The 18,393-nt window shown below is 38.3% G+C and overlaps 1 protein-coding gene across 2 annotated transcripts; it reads left to right on the plus strand.

Annotated features, from left to right (window-relative positions):
- Positions 1-389: 389 nt before the first annotated feature.
- WTAP (WT1 associated protein) lies at positions 390-18,054 on the plus strand. Of its 2 annotated transcripts, none has more exons than XM_060753665.2 (8): positions 390-635; positions 3,986-4,023; positions 4,116-4,171; positions 4,879-4,937; positions 6,648-6,775; positions 8,550-8,728; positions 15,068-15,222; positions 16,860-18,054. In XM_060753665.2, exons 2-8 carry the CDS (start codon positions 3,994-3,996, stop codon positions 17,444-17,446), a joined length of 1,194 nt encoding a protein of 397 aa, XP_060609648.2. In that variant the 5' UTR covers positions 390-635; positions 3,986-3,993; the 3' UTR covers positions 17,447-18,054. The 2 variants fall into 2 exon arrangements, with proteins under 2 accessions (XP_060609648.2, XP_060609647.2); XM_060753664.2 differs by lacking the exon at positions 390-635 and adding an exon at positions 794-1,063.
- Positions 18,055-18,393: the final 339 nt, after the last annotated feature.

Genomic DNA, 18,393 nt, shown 5'->3' on the forward strand with positions numbered 1-18,393 from the left:
CTTCCAAACAGCTATGGCCTAAACATTAGGAAGCACTTCCTAATTGCGAGATCTGTTCAGCAGTGGAACTCCCTGCGTCTGAGTATGGTGGAGGCTCCTTCTTTGGAGGCTTTTAAACAGAGGCTTTGAATGTGATTTTCCTGCTTCTTGGCAGGGGCCTGGATCGAATGGCCCACGAGGTCTCTTCCAACTCAATGGTTCTGATTTTAAACCCGGTACTGCATGCACTATGAATCCAGGCAACAGCCCTTCTCCGGCAGCCAAAAGATTCCTCCCAGGGCAGACGGGACTGATATCCCTCCGCGCTTCTGGTGTTTACTCCTGCAGGTGGCCAGATGGCCCGTTGCGGATCCTTCCGCCGCTTCCCTCAGCGCCCCAGCATGCTTTGCGAGTGCGCACTCTGGCGGGCGCGAGGAGGGAAGCAAGAGGCGCGCATCACGCCTTTCCCCCGGGGCTCCCCCCTCCCCCTCTGCAAATCTTATTTACTTCCCCTTCTCAGTGCCGAGCGCAAGAGGGAGTCAAAGGCCTTGACTCAAACACTGTTAGGACGCAGGGCGGGGGAAGGGGAGAGGAGGGCGGCGGCCTGGAAGAGCGCGAGACGAAGGACTCCCGTCCGTTGGTGGCTGGCTGGGCCGGTAAGTGCGGAGGAGGAGGTGGCGCGAGGCGGCGCGCGGGCGGGGCTGGGGAGGGGAGGGGGGAGTAGCGCGCGCAGGCAGAGGGAGCGAAGGGGCGGGGCCAGGCCCGCTTTGAGGGCTGCCGGCGGTTCCTGCTTTTTGATTGGACGAGGCGCGGAAGGGGCGAGGCGGCTCCTCTCGTTGCGCTCTCGCCGGCGCCATTTTGTAGCGCAGCGGAGGAGCCCCAAATATAAGAACGGGCGGGAAGCGCGTGCGGTGCTGCAGCCCCCCCTCTTCCTCCCCCCCCCAACCGGGAGGGTGAGAAGAAGCCTTGCCTCGAGGCTTCCGGCTCATTGATGCGACAGAGAAACCCTGCCTCAGGGGAAGTCGGTTGAGGGGGAGACGACGAGTGAGGACGAGGACGCCTTCGCGGCGCCGCCTCCACTGAGGTGAGGAAGGGGGGAATGAAGGCCCGACGCTTCAGGGAGGAAAAGACGACCGTTTCGCAAGATGGAGGCTGGGGAGAGGGGGGGGGGGGGCTCTGCTCTGGCGCTCCTGCGGCGTCGCCCACCCTCCTCTTTGGAGGGCCCGAGGCCGCCACGCCCGGAAGCGTTTCTTCCGCTTCCCGCAAAACACAGGCTTGTTTACTAGCGCGATAGGGATGGAGGGGAAAGGGCCTTACGCCTCGGCCTTGCCATCGACATCCAAAGAACGCCAGTTACCTTTAAAAAAGCCTATACGAACAAGCCTTTTGCGAGAATCTCTTGGTGCCACGATTTGGACCCACGCAGCGCCTGAGTTTTATGCTTCTGCGAATAAAGGCCGTGTGGATGGCTTATCTGGGAATCAAGAGTTACCCTCGTTTGCCAGTTTTCTTTAAAATAGTGATCTTGCTGTGTGCTTACTCAGGCAAAGGCCCGAATGGCCGTATTTTATTAGCCAGAAAGGAAATGACAGCTTGGGTTGTGTTCAGACGTTCATTTAAAGATGGGACCCATTTAATCTTTCCCCCACTGACATCCTTTGCCCGACCAAGTTTCAAGCAGGAGGCTATTATTGGGATACTAAATCCAGTGTTCATATTATGATTACGCGACTGAGGGGAAAAAAGGAAAGGGCCAGAGGCTGTTAGGAATTGTGGGGGTTGAATTTCAACAAAACACCCGGAGGGCCCAAGTTTGCCCATGCCCTGGTCTAATATCTAAATAGTAATAGCTGCATTGCCAGCAAATAATGCATAAAAATAGTATTTAAAGAAACCCAGGGTGGTCTTTAGGCTTTCTTTCAGACTAAGCAATTTTCATTGTAATTTATTTACTTACTTGACTTGTATACTGCCTTTCTCACCCCAGGGAGGGACTCAAAGTGGTTTCCAACTTATTTATGGCAAAATTGAATGCCTCACATACATATGAAACCTAACCTAAAACAACAATAACATGTAACTATTGATTTGGTCATAAATATGTAACCACATTTAAACATTAAAATGTGGAGTTAAAAACATATTAATATAAATGGTAAAATCACATAATCCAAAAATCATGGTCCAAGGCCGTTTCAAATATCAGGTGTACACAATCCCTGATCATTTCTTGACATTTACAGATAAATTATGTTTCAGATTCCAGGTTAGTATATGCTATGTTTATCTGACAAGACATGCAGCCTGCAGTTTAAAGTCTCTACCTACCATAACTGAAAATATTTCTTCAGTGGGCAGCCCTAAATGTAATGCTTGTGGCAGCTTGCACTCACATTAAAGGACTAGTGCTTACATATTAATACAAATATATAATACAAGTCCAGCCATTCATATATAGAACTACCTGTGCCTTGATGCTGCACCTATACAGACCAATGGTATTAGTTTACGATACACCTGAATGAACAAATATGCATTTATGTAATGTAGCATTTTAATACTGCCAAGACACCATGCCTAGGATTGTTGTGTTGCTTGGAGAGGGATGCTAAGCGTAGATCAGATTTTTGGGTATGGATTTTTTTAAAAATAAGAATAGTATATTGAAAAAGCAGTCTAGTCTCAATACAGTATTTTTGCACTCAACAAGTTGCAGTGTTCGTTGGACCTGTGAGATTGACATATGTGGCTTAATAGCATCAGATAAGTAGAGACCACATACACTTCAGTTAGCTCACTTATCAGCAATGTAACACTGACAACCAAGTTTTGTTAGTCAATGTAATAAAAAGGGGTTAATAAAATATTATTTCTGCACTAAATGACTACTTTTGCATTCAGAGATAGTAGGCTTTCAAAGTTATATCCAGTTGTGCCTGTCCACAACCAGGAAAGATGCTGCTTAAAAGAGAAGGTTTCCCTTCTCTTTTATGTACCATATATATCTACTTCAGAGAATCTTCTATTCGTTGTTGCCTTGCCTCACATGCCAAACAGAAGTAGAGTAATATAGGGTGGTTTTAATTTACTATAAACAAAGGTAGGCTTCCACAAAGCTACCGCACAAGCAACATTCTGCAATTTAGAGATCTCTTTTAGGAATAACCAGTCTTTACTTGAATACAAGACTTTTGAAAGTATAGTGTTTAGATAAAAAATATTACTGGCCTTTTGTGGACAAGTAATCAGATTCTATTAACAAAATTGGAAGTGGATCTAATTTCCCATTCCACTGTAGCATTCTTCCCTCCCTCATCTTGAACATCCTTAAAACATTTTCTAAAGAACTGGGAAAACTTTGGATGTGATTTCCCTGAATCGCAGTAGGATGTATTCATTTCTGCATATGCAGTTGGATAATAGATAATTAATATATACTAAGGAATACTTTGGGCAGCAAAAAACAAAATAAAATTTATTGGATATGGAAATGTATTCTCAATCTCATATATTGGATGGGCCAAAAGTCTCGAAGGACCTTCAGTATTTAATAACTTGTTTATTTTTGTTACCATACATACCATCATATACAGTATGCTTATAGACAAATGTTTAAAGAGTACAGAATTTTAAAAGAATCCTTTAGGTTCATGTGGATCAGTGGTTCTCAACCTGTGGGTCCCCAGGTGTTTTGGCCTACAAATCCCAGAAATCCCAGCCAGTTTGCCAGCTGTTAGGATTTCTTGGAGTTGAAGGCCAAAACATCTGGGGACCCACAGGCTGAGAACCACTGATGTAGACCTTCAAATTATTTATTTAAATTTAACCTAAACACTTGAAATGTGCTGGGAAACAAGCTCTCACCCTCAACCCTCTTATATGTACATTGGTTATTTACAATAAGTTATAGAGTAGTGGGAGTGAAGTTTTAATTTTTAATGTGGTGTGCAGATGTTTACTATCTTTGTAAAAAGACCAAGTAATGCTAGTGTCTCCTTTTTCACAGAATCCACAATGACTAACGAAGAACCACTTCCAAAGAAGGTAATTACAGTTTTTAGACATATGTGTGCCTGTTCATCTCTTCATAAAATATCAGGGGGAAAGTATTGAAAGTTATTGTTTTTGTTCTTTAGGTTCGCCTCAGTGAAACAGACTTCAAGGTTCTCCCTAGAGAGGAGTTGATCTTAAGGTAAAGTAATGGGTGAAACAGTACTTTTCTTACTATCTTGTTCCTATTTTGAATAAAGTAGAACCAAGTTCAAAATAACATTCAGTCTTGAAGTTATTTAGGCAGTGTTGATTTATAGAATTATGTCCACTTCTGTCCAAATTCATTATGTTCACAATAACATTTTTTTAAAAAAAGTACAGTGCCTATCAACAGACAAAAAGCCCACTGTTATTAAAGATCTAAGTGATTTTCCTGCTATCTAAACCTGCTTTGGGTGATAGCAAGTCAGGTCTTACTCCCTCAGTAGGAAGTTCCAAAATCTCAGAATTTTCACTTTGAAATCTGAGTATATGGGTCCTGTGTTGAAATTGTGATTGTCATCAGGTAGACAAAACCAGAACATTTGTAGCTCCTGTCAACAGCAGCCTTCTTCAGGAAACACTAAATCAGCCAAACCATGTAAAAACACTTCTCATTCCATATTATATCTTCTATACTCTGTTATTGGTAGTAATATGTGTGGTCAGATTTTTGGCAAACAAAAATACAGTAATATGTTTCAGTTTATGTATTCTTAATTCTGAGATCACATATAGTTCGTAATACTTGGTTGTAAACAGTTTTTGTAATGAATTTTATGATGTGTATTTGAAAGCATTCTTATATGTTGACGTGTGCATCATACTTCAACATCAAAAGTTAGAAACATTTTTTCAATTCTTTAGGTGGAAGCAGTATGAAGCATACGTACAAGCTCTGGAGGGAAAATACACAGACCTTAATTGTAAGTTGAAACTCCACTAAATGTGTCATCAGATTTGAGTGACTTTTAAGAAACAGAAATGATAGTAAAAGAAAAAGGAGCTTTGGGGAATTATTTGGAGAAACACATAAGTACAGCCAAAAAATTTCTTCTAAAGACTTGTGCACAGAAACATGGGGAGATGTCAGTTAATATTAGTAATAAATGATAGCTCTCTGTTGGGAAAGGTATATGTTGGTGGCATCGCTAGGACAGTCATCCATGCTATAGCAACCTATCTAACGTGTCATATCTTCTACATTTGATAATTATCCAAACAGCTGAAGACTGAACTTCAAAATAACATTCCATTTAATGATCTTGTTTTCAATTCTTGGAAGTAAGTGGTAACCTCTGTTGCACCCTCATAGAAGTATTCTTAAGAGCAAGTGTGGTCCCATAACTGGTTAATTAGTCTCTTGGGCATCACAAGATAATATATATTCAGTCTGTTTACTATAAACAACTCCCAGATCCTTTTGTTCACCCATCAATATTGAGAGCTTTTTGCCCTCTCTATCTCATTTTGTTTATAAAATTACTACAGATTTTTTACTTTTCACTTTCCTCTCCTTTGACAGAAAAATGTATTTTATTTGCTCACAAAATACATTCAGTCAGGAATTTTCATCACAGTGTTAAACTTCTTTATATTATTTAAAATTAAGTTTTAGTTGTTTTAATTTACTAAAATCCAGAATTTATTTCCATCTATGGCTTGCTTTACCTTTCTTCCATGGGATTAATGTTGAAAACAGAATTCACTGCATAGGTAATCATGTAATGCCTCTAGAGTGAGACAAGTAAGTGTTATTTTCCTAAACACATCTGTGTGAAAACGGAATTTATTGATTGAACTCAAACTAAACTGCAATTTGCAGAGAGAACTTAGTTTTGTAATTCTGCTGTGGTTTCAAGAAAATTATTATTGGTGCATTCATATGTGTTGAAGAAAGTGGGTATTCTAATAGCTAAAGGAGATACTAAAGAATCTAGACAAATTCACAATTACGCTGTTTAATAATCCTACACATAAATATCCATCTTAAAAAATAGACACGCATCTCAAGTGTTGAGCACAATCCATGCAGATTTCTATGGGGAAATGAAGTTGGATTATTTGGGGTTCTAAGATGTGGAGGTCTTTAAATCAAAAATCAGTGCTTAGAATTAAGTTCGTAAACAAGTTGGCAAGCCACAGTTCTATCTCATATACTTTCAAAAACAATGCAAAGAAAAGCACATTTTGTAATTAGCCTGAACGTTACCAGAGCAGATAATTGAAGCCAAAATAGGCAAGTTTTGATATCTTAGAAAAAAGCTTGCTTTACTCATGAAGTGACAAATCTGAGGGCCTCCATAAATAGAAGTTGTCACTGTCTATCAAGTGAAAGCTGGCATTGCTGTAAATGTATTTTCAGGAGCAGCAGATGTACTACAAACAGCACCAGTAGTGGAAACAATATTGCTTGACATGACATGACATGACAATAGCATGTATTTCTTAGAAAGTTAGCAAAGGGAGGAAAGAGCAGAATCTACTGTTTACAGTGCTACTGTGGCTATTTTCTTTCATGAAGGGCAGAGCAAGTAATGAATAGCCAAGTTACTTTTGCCTTGTTCTGTTGAAAAATTGTAGTTTGGCTAAATTGAAAGGCTTCTGCTCATCAGCATTTTACCATTTAACACTAGCTAATGATGTAACTGGACTGAGGGAATCTGAAGAAAAGCTGAAGCAACAACAGCAAGAATCTGCTAGAAGAGAAAATATCCTGGTGATGCGGCTGGCAACAAAGGAACAAGAGATGCAAGAGTGTACTGTAAGTGAAGTTTAACTTTTAGGAATGAAAGTGCCTGTGCTGTCACACTGTAATTTGTTTTTTTTTAAATATCTTAGATTCTTATACAGATTAATATCTCATGATGTTTGCCTCAGTTGTTATGTAGGATATTTTCAGGATTTTCCCCCAGAAGGCCATCTTAGTAATTTTCATCAAAGTAGTCCAAAGCATATTGATATTTTCTGGTTTTTAGGTTATTAAATGCCATAGATCAACTCCAAGCCTAAGCAAAATTAATGGTTAACACCCGCAAGTGACGTAAACTCCTCAGATTTCTATAGTACAAGGACTAGGGAAACCTATTGAGTCTGGCAGCTGAAGTTCCTTCCATTTTTTAAGGTATAAAAAAACTTACAGATGAAACACTTTAACTATGGGGGAGGGATATTTAACAAGCTCTAGGTAAAACAGACTGTTACTGGAGTTGCCTCTTGTAGCATCTCTTCTGTGTTCCTATCTTCATTTGTATTTAAAGGGAACACATGCATTACCAGCACAGAAGTGGTTATCTCCTCCATCAAAACTGGGTACAAGGAACACCTTTCTTTTATTTACATACCCATTACAATTAAGCCAAGTGTGTACGAATAAACGTACTGGCATTACTTTATATCCGTTTTATTGCCAGAAATAATTCAAGGAAATACATGTAGTTCATGTGCTGCAATTATTTCCATAACCTCTGGTTATTAAGCATTTGTGCATATGCTGTATGCAGGTTGCATTGTATAGAAATGTGTTTACTGCATAAATTTCAGCCATATCGAACTGATTTCAAAGTTTAGTTTCTCTTTCAAACATATTAGGAACTATTATATGGAATCTCACAAGGGGCTTTAAAAGATTTTAATGAAACTGCTAGGAGAGATCATCTGGAGGCAAGGGGCAGGGTGCTTTCAGTATACTGATGACAGCCAAGTCTATTTTTCCATGCCTTCAAAACCAGCTTTAGCTAAGGATAGTATGCCAGCTGAGCCCCTTCCTAGAAGTAGGGGACCTAAAGATGTTAGTGCACTTGCTGGTATCCTCAAGGTTGGACTTCGGCAGTGTGCTTTACATTGGAATAATTCTGTACAAAGTTTGAAACTCAATTAGTTCAAAATACAGCAACAAGAACATCTAGGAGTGAGCACATCACACCCATGCTACAGTCACTCCACTGGTTGCCAGTTTAGTTTTCAGGGAAATTACAAAATGCTGGTTTTGACTTTCAAAGATCCACATGGTTTGGGTTCAAGTTACCAAGAGGATAGCCTTTTCCCACACAATCCTCCCTGAACACTAAGGGCCTGGGGGGGGGGGGGGGGGGCTACTCCAGCCTGCCAGAACCCAACTGGCGACCGTCACCTAGAGGACCTTTTCATCTACTGATCCAAGACTGGAATGATTTGTTCGAAGAGATTCAACAGCTAAGTTAGCTGTCAAAATTTAAAAAGCAGCTGAAGACCCATCTCTTCCTTCAGGCCTACCCAGTCAGTTTTAAGTTGTGAACTTTAATTCGCTTTTCATTACTGAATTTTAATTTGTATTTTAACTCTGTGTATCTTGTTGTATGTGTCTTAATAGTGTTTATCTTGTTTTAATGATGATGTATCCTGCCTCAAGCCACAGGGAGAGGCGGGCAATAAATCAATTTTATTATTATTATTATTATTATTATTATTATTATTATTATTACCTAGGGGTAATATATAGGGGTATATAATTGGATCCATGAATGCATGCTTAATAATTTTTCATTTTTTGTGCATAGAATCAGATCCAGTACCTCAAGCAAGTCCAGCAGCCGAGTGTTGCTCAACTGAGAACTACAATGGTGGACCCAGCCATCAACTTGTTTTTCCTAAAAATGAAAGGTGAACTGGAACAGACTAAAGACAAACTGGAACAAGCCCAAAATGAACTGAGTGCCTGGAAGTTTACACCTGATAGGTAAACAAAACATACTCCCCAGTCAAGACTTCCCTGACAGAGAATGCTTTGGTGGGACAACCACGTACTCGTTTCCACACCAAGACTCAGACGTTTTGAGCCAAAAGCCACATTCTTATACTGTCCAGCTTGTATTGCTTAATGTAACACTTACCAGATGAACCTTGTGTTTCAGCTTTCCCCCCTTTTGCTTCAGAGGCCTGACAGCGTCGGACTTTTCTGAAGAAGTGACCACCTCAGAAAAAAATGTCCTTTCTAGAACGTGTAGACATTTGCCAAATGGTTCTATTTGAAGAAAATAGAGGGAGAAGCAGAAGGCCAATGTCTGTGGCACACTATGTCTACAGACAGATTGGAGGAGAACCTAGAGATTTTAATCATGAATTGATCATGTCAAATTCCAGTAAAACATTAAAATGGAACATACTTCGCTCTTAACCCTAAACCTAGTGACTTAGAGACTGCTTAAGTCAGATTTGCCATTAAAGACTGTGGACTTCCTCCTTGTTCACTGAACTGCTGGGTCAAAACTCAATGAGGTGAATTTTGTTTAAATCACATATTTGGTAATCAGCTTTGAATAGCTGTAAAACATGCACACAGTCAGTATTGATTGATTTCTTAACATTTGAGCGCCATAGGACTTCAGTGAACCATGTCGTGGTTATGAATAACAAATTGTTCTGTTGATGGATGGCAATATGTGAACTCCTAAATTTAGTACTGTACAAACATAGATGCAGTTAACTATATCTTTTTCCATTGTTGAAGCAGTCGTGTATAATGTGGATCTCAGCTAGATTATATAATCAAAAGCCTAGTTGTGATTCTTATATTGCCCTTGCTAATGCAGAAGTGCCATTTAATTTTGCCACAAGAAGATATATGCAGACTAAAGAAGGTGCATCTATGGCAGTAGCCTTTAGAGTTGTATAAGGCATTTTGCTTTCCATTGTATATCTAATTTTTCTCTTGCACATCTTTATAAACTATGCCTTGAAATAGTTGTACTGCGTAGCTCAGGGAATGCTGCTTGTCATACTACTGTATGTGAAGCTTTTATGAGGTACGAGTATAAAAGAAATGCAAACAAGCTACTGCTTTGGCTTGTCCTGAAAGAATTATGTTCAACCTTACAAGCATCCCTGTGGGTTGGCATCAGTTCAGAATTGGTATGTTCTGGTGCCTTGCGTATCCCAAGAATTCTGGGAATTAGATCTGTGGGGCATTGTCATGTGCACTGTTGAGATCACAGTGAGAACACTACTAAAATAACTTGGACTGCTGCATTTATAGATACTTATAGTCAATATGGTTGGAAAAAAAACACTTTTGACATTTCATACGAGGTGAAATCTAGAAAAACGAGGCAATCCATGTGCCAGTTCTGGTATTCTGAATGCAGTATTATCCATCTAACTTAACTTGAACACATTCATGAAATACATTTTAGTTCTGCTTTAGGTAATCATAGCTCATGAGATGTGATAGTATATAAACCTTTGAGTGTACCTAGAAAGACATGAAAACAAATTGTGCATTTTGGAAACCACCTTGGTGTGACAGTATGGAAGATCTTTTAAAGATCTAACATCACAGCAGAGGTAAGATTTTTGCTGGGTGAATTAAAAACTCTGCCTTAATATGTTACAACTTGTTTTGCAAAATGTACTGAATGTATAATCAGAAAACCATTCTTCATAGGTTTTGTTTTAATTGTGGGATGTCATGCATATTGCTTGTGATCATTCAACTTTATGAAACGAATTCATGTTTGGATGGAGAATGTTAACTTCAAATGAATCGGGGTTTTAAATGTTTTATTGACTGCGGGGTAAATTTACTTGGTGTTCAGTTTAAATAGATATGGGCAAAATAATTTATACTTGGGTTTTAGTAGGTTGTTCTGATATGCGTATTTCCATATTGAGAAATCCAGAAACATGGGAAATCGCTTTTCTGTAAATACCAGACTAGTTGTATTTTATCTTCTTCATAACTGACTTAGACGCACAGAGATTTTGATTACTTTCCCTTGTTAGTCTTCAAATGTTTTAATTCATAAGTCTAGCTAGCATGCCCACTAGCAAAGCGTTTTGAGAGTTGTAGTCCAAAACATGTCAAACACATCAGAAGTCTCATCCAAGAGGTGAGATTTTAATTTATTCTTTTAAAGATTTTCCTTCATTTATTTCCGCATGTGGTTCTAAAGAGTGTAAGGAAGAGATGTTTTTCAAATCTAACTTCATTTCAACATTGTGTTTAACAATCTTCTTGATTGCAGCAGGAGGAAATCGCTGGATGTTTTATATTTTATTATATACTGTCACTGATACCTTTCATCATATCCAATAGAGATTTTGATTATTAGGAACATTTCAATGGGGCACTCTATTAATATAACATATTTTGAAATTATGTCTTGATTATGTGTTTGTTTTGCCAAAGAGGCGGAAGATGCACTGTGGTACTATCCTATAATGTATTATCTGCCATAGAGTTAGCTAGTTACTGATTTTTAAAATCAACGTTTACAATCTAATTTGGAGCCCCTGGTGGCGCAGTGGGTTAAACCCCTGTGCTGGCAGGACTGAAGACCGACAGGTCGCAGGTTCAAATCCGGGGAGTGGCGGATGAGCTCCCTCTATCAGCTCCAGCTCCTCATGCGGGGACATGAGAGAAGACTCTCACAAGGATGATAAAAACATCAAAAATCATCCGGGCGTCCTCTGGGCAACGTCCTTGCAGATGGCCAATTCTCTCACACCAGAAGCGACTTGCCATTTCTCAAGTCACTGCTGACATGACAAAAAAAAAAAAACAAAACAACAATCTAATTTGCAAGTAGTTTTGTTTAATTACATAAGACTGATATGAACGAGAATGAGCAACAATTCAATATCATGTAGGTTTTAAAAACAACTAATGTGTTATTGGATGGAAGTAGATGAAAAAAAAATTAAGATGGAAGTTTCTGAAATTGTTAATGTTTGAAGACTTTCACTAGGATCCAGAGAACCATCCAAATTGACAAATTCTAGGTTTTATATATTCATTTAAGCAGAAATCTTTTATGGTATACAACACAATGCTAATGGAACAGAATTTTTTTCGGATATTCCATAATGACCATTTCAAAAAAACAAACAAAAACCCAGTATTTTACTTGGCATGGCCAAGCTATATTTTTTTTACATTCAAAGTAGCTCTTTGGCTTGTAGCCAGTATGATAGTATATTAATGGATGAATTCAGTTTTACTTTTGTCTAAGCTGGATCTCTTGAAATGAGTAGAACAGCTTAGGCAAAGCTAAGCTAAGTTTGGTTTCTTTTTTAGTCAGTCTACTCTAGGTAGAATTAATATTGGTTTTTTGTATTAGAAGATACCATAAAAAGTCAAACTTTTATTTAGCCATGGTTACTACATGAATAGATAAACAGGCCTGGAATTGGATAATGAAACTGTTATGTATCTGCATACATGTTTAGAGTAGATGCTACAGGATTTACAAAGTTTAGATTTACATTCCTCGTGCAAATTGAAATCATCATGCTTGGATTGTGTTAGATATTAGTTATGGGTTTTATTGCCTTTTCCAGAAACAATAGCTAATGTAAATGGCAGGAATGTGTTTTTTGCAAAGATTACCTGAAATAATTTTTAATGACAAAAAAATGGCATATATTTTCTTTTTACGTGTATTCAAGTTGTTTTTTACTTGAAACAGTAAACCTAAGACAAAACTTATCATGGAGTTTCTCAACAAGAATTGTTCATAGGGGTTTGCCATTGCAATACTCTGAGACTGATAGAGTATGAGTTGCCCAAGGCCGAGCTATGGGTTTTCTGTGGCCAACCCTGGCCTCCTGGAGTCCTAATCCAGTACCCAAACCAATATACTCCATTGTCTTCCTGAGTCTAATGTAATTAAGTTAACTTATCTTGTTCTTGAAACTACTAATGCAATTGTATGCTGGTCTAAACATATGCTTCCACTGTAGACTGGAACCATTATAATGAATGCCGTACTAGTTACCACTTATGTATGCCTCATCAGTTTAAGTTAACTGTCATTGAGACAAACATTTGTATATACCCCATTTTATTTAATGTCAATTTTGAAACTGCATTTTCTATGCCCTTCAGAGACCATTAGCTATTCTGGTGTTTTCAAGCCTCAAAGAAGGTGGAAATCGTCATCTTACACTTTCGTTTTTGACCATCCTGCTTCTTGACATAAGTTGTGTGGTCTATTTAACCAGCAGTGTGTACTTTTTAAGTAGAAGTAACTCTTTGATATTTTTGATAGTGGTTTCCCTAACCCTACTGCTTGAGGCCTTCGGACTGTTTATTGAATTTGGGACCTTCTGCATGTAAAGCACGTTCTCTTCCACTGAGATGGTACTCTCTTTGCTATGTACAGTTGTGGAGTGTTTGAAGCTGTAGTCTTAAAATGTAAAAGTATACTGAATGAAAGAAATAAAATTTTAGGCACAGTATTAAGGAGAATAGTAATAAACAAGAATGTGTCTGGAGGAGGGAAACATTCATGGATTGAGCTTGGACATGGAAAGGGCAAAGGAGTTTGGCATGTTTAGGATTTAGAGGAAACAGGAGGTAGTGTATATATTTGGGGGGTTATTGCATAGATCAAAGAGTAAATTAGATATTTGTTTTGAGACTCAAACCAATTTACTAGAAGGGGCATTTACATGCTTTATGAAGCATTTCAGTAGCGTAGTAGACTGCAATGGAAGGTGATTCTACATTATAAGAGATGCTAAGTAAGGGCTAGTAACCACATATAATGGAATGTTCTGGTAATCGATATCCTGCATCTATTGGGATAAGCATAGGAACACAATATGATACCTAAGGTCCCTTCCACTTATGATTATAGTCTAGGAATAGAGATTGTGTGGCCCACATGCCGCCTGTGGGAGTCCCAAGGTATTATGTATGGTTTTCAGGCCTTCTCCCATGTGAAAAATCATAACTAAGAATTTGGAGAATTACGCCCCTAGAAAAGGGATATTGGACTCATTTTTCCAAGGGCCACATCAGCCTTATGGTTGCCTTCAAAAGGGTGGTTTGTAATTCAAAAGGTTGTATAAATGTAACTATGTTGCCCTGGCTTTGAAACCTCACAATCCATATAAAATGACACGGCCAGATTCAGCCTGCAGTCCTTGCATTTAACACATACTTATTTGGATGAAAGAAAAAAAGATTGGGGGGGGGGGGAGTGACTTCCCAATTCTGTATTTTTAAGGGATGGTAGAAAACTTATTTCCTTCTTTCTCAACCACGTAAAATTCCTTTGTGTTTTTTGTTTGTTTCTCCCTGAGATTTCATAAATCCTTGTCTCATGCACAACTGTGTATATACTACCTTAAATATTTTGCAGGGGTTTTTTGGTGTTCCCTACAGTTTAAACAATTGTTTAACACAGATTGGGGTCTTCAGCATTAATCAGTTGCATGTTAAAAATACTTAGTCTTGGACCTGCCACTGCTTGTAGCAATTACAGTGTAGAGCTTCCTTCCATATTGGCCTTGAGCTAGGTGTATTGTAGTGTTTCTGACCATTTCTAAATAGGCCAATACTCTCACACTGTGCCTTGCTGCTTTGTAGTTGCATATGATGCTATACCTCTAGTGAGCCAACTCAGTGCTGAAAACTAGTGAGTTGCTAGAAAATGTATGAAAGAGGTGCAGGAAGATCTTAACCCAGAAGGAACAATAGAAGTTGTATGTTTAATATAGGGACACACCATAAATAATAGGAAGCCAACAAGGAAGGGTTACGGTCCATGAAGTTAAGAGCTGTGCACTCTAATTTTTGTCAAGGGGTTTTTCCCTTGCTCATAAATATGTAAGCCCCACAGCATTTCTACAGCTGATACAGCGGTGTATGTATTGTAACATTAAAAATTTGAGGCAATGTATGTAGGATGGCTAGAGTTTTCAATTATGTAAGTAAAATGGAATTTTTAGTCCCATAAAAAGTAGAAATCCATTCGACAAAAAAGAACCCCTTTTCTTTTGAAAATTATTGGGTGCCATAGTTAAAATATTAGATAACCTTTGATTATAATGTTTTGATAATTTAAGTTGTTCATTTGTAGATATTACCTTTCAGTTTCAACGACAGAGCCAGAAGATCAACAGATGATGGATCAGTTTGTGGTATCTGTAGTGAAATTTTGTACTGTGACAACTGGTAATATGAGACTTTAAAATGACGTGCACAGCAGTGGCACTTCCAGCAACTACTGCTTATCAAGGGAGATGACAGAATTTGTCTTCATTTTGTGATAGATGACTTTTTCCTTTACAGCCAAACAGGTAAAAAGTTAATGGCGAAGTGTCGAATGCTTATCCAGGAGAATCAAGAGCTTGGAAGGCAACTGTCCCAAGGACGTATTGCACAACTTGAGGCAGAGTTGGCTTTACAGAAGAAATATAGTGAGGAACTTAAAAGCAGTCAGGATGGTAAGGGATTTTTTTTATAAAGAAACTGAAGAATTGCGTTATGTTTGTGAAGGGCACAGGTTAACTTGTATTTGTGTGTGTTAGTAAAAGTTTGAATAATGTGATTGTTTCAACCTGATTGCACTTGTTGGTTAAAACTGAAAAAATGACTAAAAACAAGCAATACTTTTCCTAAAAACTATTATTTTTATAGTTTATTTCTAGACTTTAGTTCTAGTTGTGAAGGACCTAAGCAATATGTAGAATTTTCCATATATGTTTGTAATGATTGATGCAATGATTGATGCATTAGTCCGTACATGTTAAAAAGCTGGCACTAACACCCATGTGGTAGTGAATCTTTGCTTCATTTTTCCATTTCTTTGATTCAGCTGAAATCTTTATTGGAAACTGCATTTGGGGGCATAGCTTTAATTTCAATTTAAATCTTAGGAATGAAACATTAGAGACATAGTTTTCAGCTGGTTGTTGAAATTTTCCTCTGCTTAAGGGTTTGAAAAATACATTGTTCTTTATCTTAAGGAGTATATCTCAAGGGCATTTTTGTGGGTGGTCAGAATAGATTTTATAGGTATTTTGGAAGTATGCCTGCTATATCATAGAATCAAAGAGTTGGAAGAGACCTCATGGGCCACCCAGTCCATATTGTTCTGTGTATTGTGGCTTTTGAAGGATATAACATGGGATAACTGGACTTAGTCCAGTTTAGATTTGGCATTTTATATAAAATCACAACAGTCTATATCTTTTTGTTTGTTTTGAAAAAAGGTTCAAATTATTATTTTCTTTTTCTGTTGTGACTTCAAGTTGTTTCCTTCTTATGGCAAGCTTTCTTGAGGAGGTTTGCCCTTATTTCTTCTGAGGCTGAGAGAGTGTGGTTTGCCCATGGAAATTCACCTAGTGGGTTTCCATGACTAGGGTGATGATTCAATCCCTGGTCCACAACATAAACCCGGTACATGTAATTCAGGTTGATTGTAATCTGTAGATTGTAAAAAAAGAACCTGTATATAATTTCATTGATATTGAAGATGAAGACTGTAGAAACAGTGAAGGTTTTTACTTGAGCAAAGTGATCATATGCAAAATAGGTTTTATAATAGGAACCATGGGAGTAAGCTTGGATTAGGTAGAAAAATTCTGTTCTATGGGAATTCAGCTGCCACCCTAATTTATACAATATATGAAATTCAATCTAGTGTTGATAATAAAATGGAATAGGGCAAATAAGTTTTATTTTAACTTGTGTGTATTTGTAGATTATAGGAATAATAAAGATAAAACATTTAACACAAAGTAACAAGAAGCTCTGCTTCTTCTTAGAAAAAAAGGGGACTTCCTGTTTAGCTCATGACTATTTTTACAAGACATACTGAGATTAAATGTTTATCTATTTTGTGTTTTGTTTCTCTTTCTATTTCATCCCTACATGATCTGTGCTTCCCTAACAGCAGTACTTTGAAGGATAAAAGCTGAATTTTCTTTGGGTGCTTTATCAGAATTGCACATAAAGAAAAATAGAATTTCATTATCTTGTAACTGAGCATGTTATTACTATGCTCAGGTGACTGATGCCACTTGAGAATATTCATATGAGCTATTAAGTGTACACTCCAAATGTGTTTTTCTTCATATAGAACTGAATGATTTCATCATCCAGCTTGATGAGGAGGTAGAAGGTATGCAGAGCACCATTCTAGTCCTACAGCAGCAACTGAAGGAGACTCGCCAGCAATTGGTTCAGTACCAGCAACAGCCGTCGCAATCCCCAGCCCCAGGTACCAGCCGGACTCCAGCTTCCGAAGCTGCTATAGATCAGGTGGAGCCCATGAACAAAGACTGCAGTCGTCTGGCGAATGGACCAAGCAATGGCAGCTCTTCCCACCAGAGGACACCTGGGCCTGGTTTTTATAGAGAGGGTAGTGGAGCAGAGGATGACTTCCCACCCTCACCAAGCAATGGTAATAAGCTCTCCAACCACTCTGAAGATAGAACTGGCAGAGGATCTGGTAGCTATATAAACCAACTCAGTACTGGGTACGAAAGTGTAGACTCTCCCACTGGTAGTGAAAATTCCCTGACACACCATTCGAATGACACAGACTCCAACCATGATCCTCAGGAGGAGAAAACAGTCAGTGTGAAAGGTAACAGAACTATGGGGTCTCGTCATGTTCAGAATGGTTTGGACTCAAATGTAAATGTCCAGGGTTCAGTTTTGTAATCTTTTTTTCTGCAACGTTTTTATATAGTGTCATTGACATTGGGAGAAGAAGCTGTCCAGAACTGTTCAAATTAGTGCATATATGTCACAATTTTGCCTTTGTGGGTTTTTTGCTTCAATACCTCTGCCACTTCTGAAATTTTAACAATTACATTGAATGTTGCTAAAAGGATGTTTGTGTAGGCTCAAGGCATTTTTGAGTTAATGTGAAGTTGAAAATGGAACTTTATTTCCAAGTATAACATAATGATGTCTGTACAAATCTATGTATATTTAGAACTTGTGCTGTGTAAGGGCATTCTTTACTCATACTGTTATAACATTTGAGATTTGTCATAATAGCTGTGGGTTAATGACTGCCAAGCTACCCAGTACAATAGTTTTCTAACTAAAATGAACTTGGTGAGGGAGTCCTATAGTAGTTTGTGTTCCAGTTTTGCCACCATGCATCTGTGCGTTCTTTTTAGGTGATCGAATGTTTAAGAATTTTGTGTGCATAGTTACTCAGTTTAAGAACTGTTGTATCCTGTTAATGCATATTGCTCTGTGACTCCAATATTATCTTACCTGTACTGACCAAACCTTAAATAAAGATTTTTAATAATTAATTTATTCAGTTTCTCTGCATTTGTCCTGTGCAGACATTGGTGGGATACTTTACTAATAAGTCATGAAGGAATATTGAAAACCTGTTCCTCTTACTGCCTTAAGATGGTATTATCATTTATTTTATCTATTTTAACAACACATTTCTAGTATCAAGTGGTATGTCCTGTCTTAACCGTTGAAGTATTTGTAGCAATTTCACAAATGTTACAGATGATGATGTGATAATACCTAAATGCTTACTGTTAAAAAGAAATGTCTCAGGTTTGCCTAAGCATGTACAAAATGTGTTTTGTCTTCATCCTCCAAATCTGAAACTTCAGCCATTTGAGATGAAGTAT

This window comes from Anolis sagrei, chromosome 1, assembly GCF_037176765.1.
Source record: "Anolis sagrei isolate rAnoSag1 chromosome 1, rAnoSag1.mat, whole genome shotgun sequence".
Lineage (NCBI taxonomy): Eukaryota > Metazoa > Chordata > Lepidosauria > Squamata > Dactyloidae > Anolis > Anolis sagrei.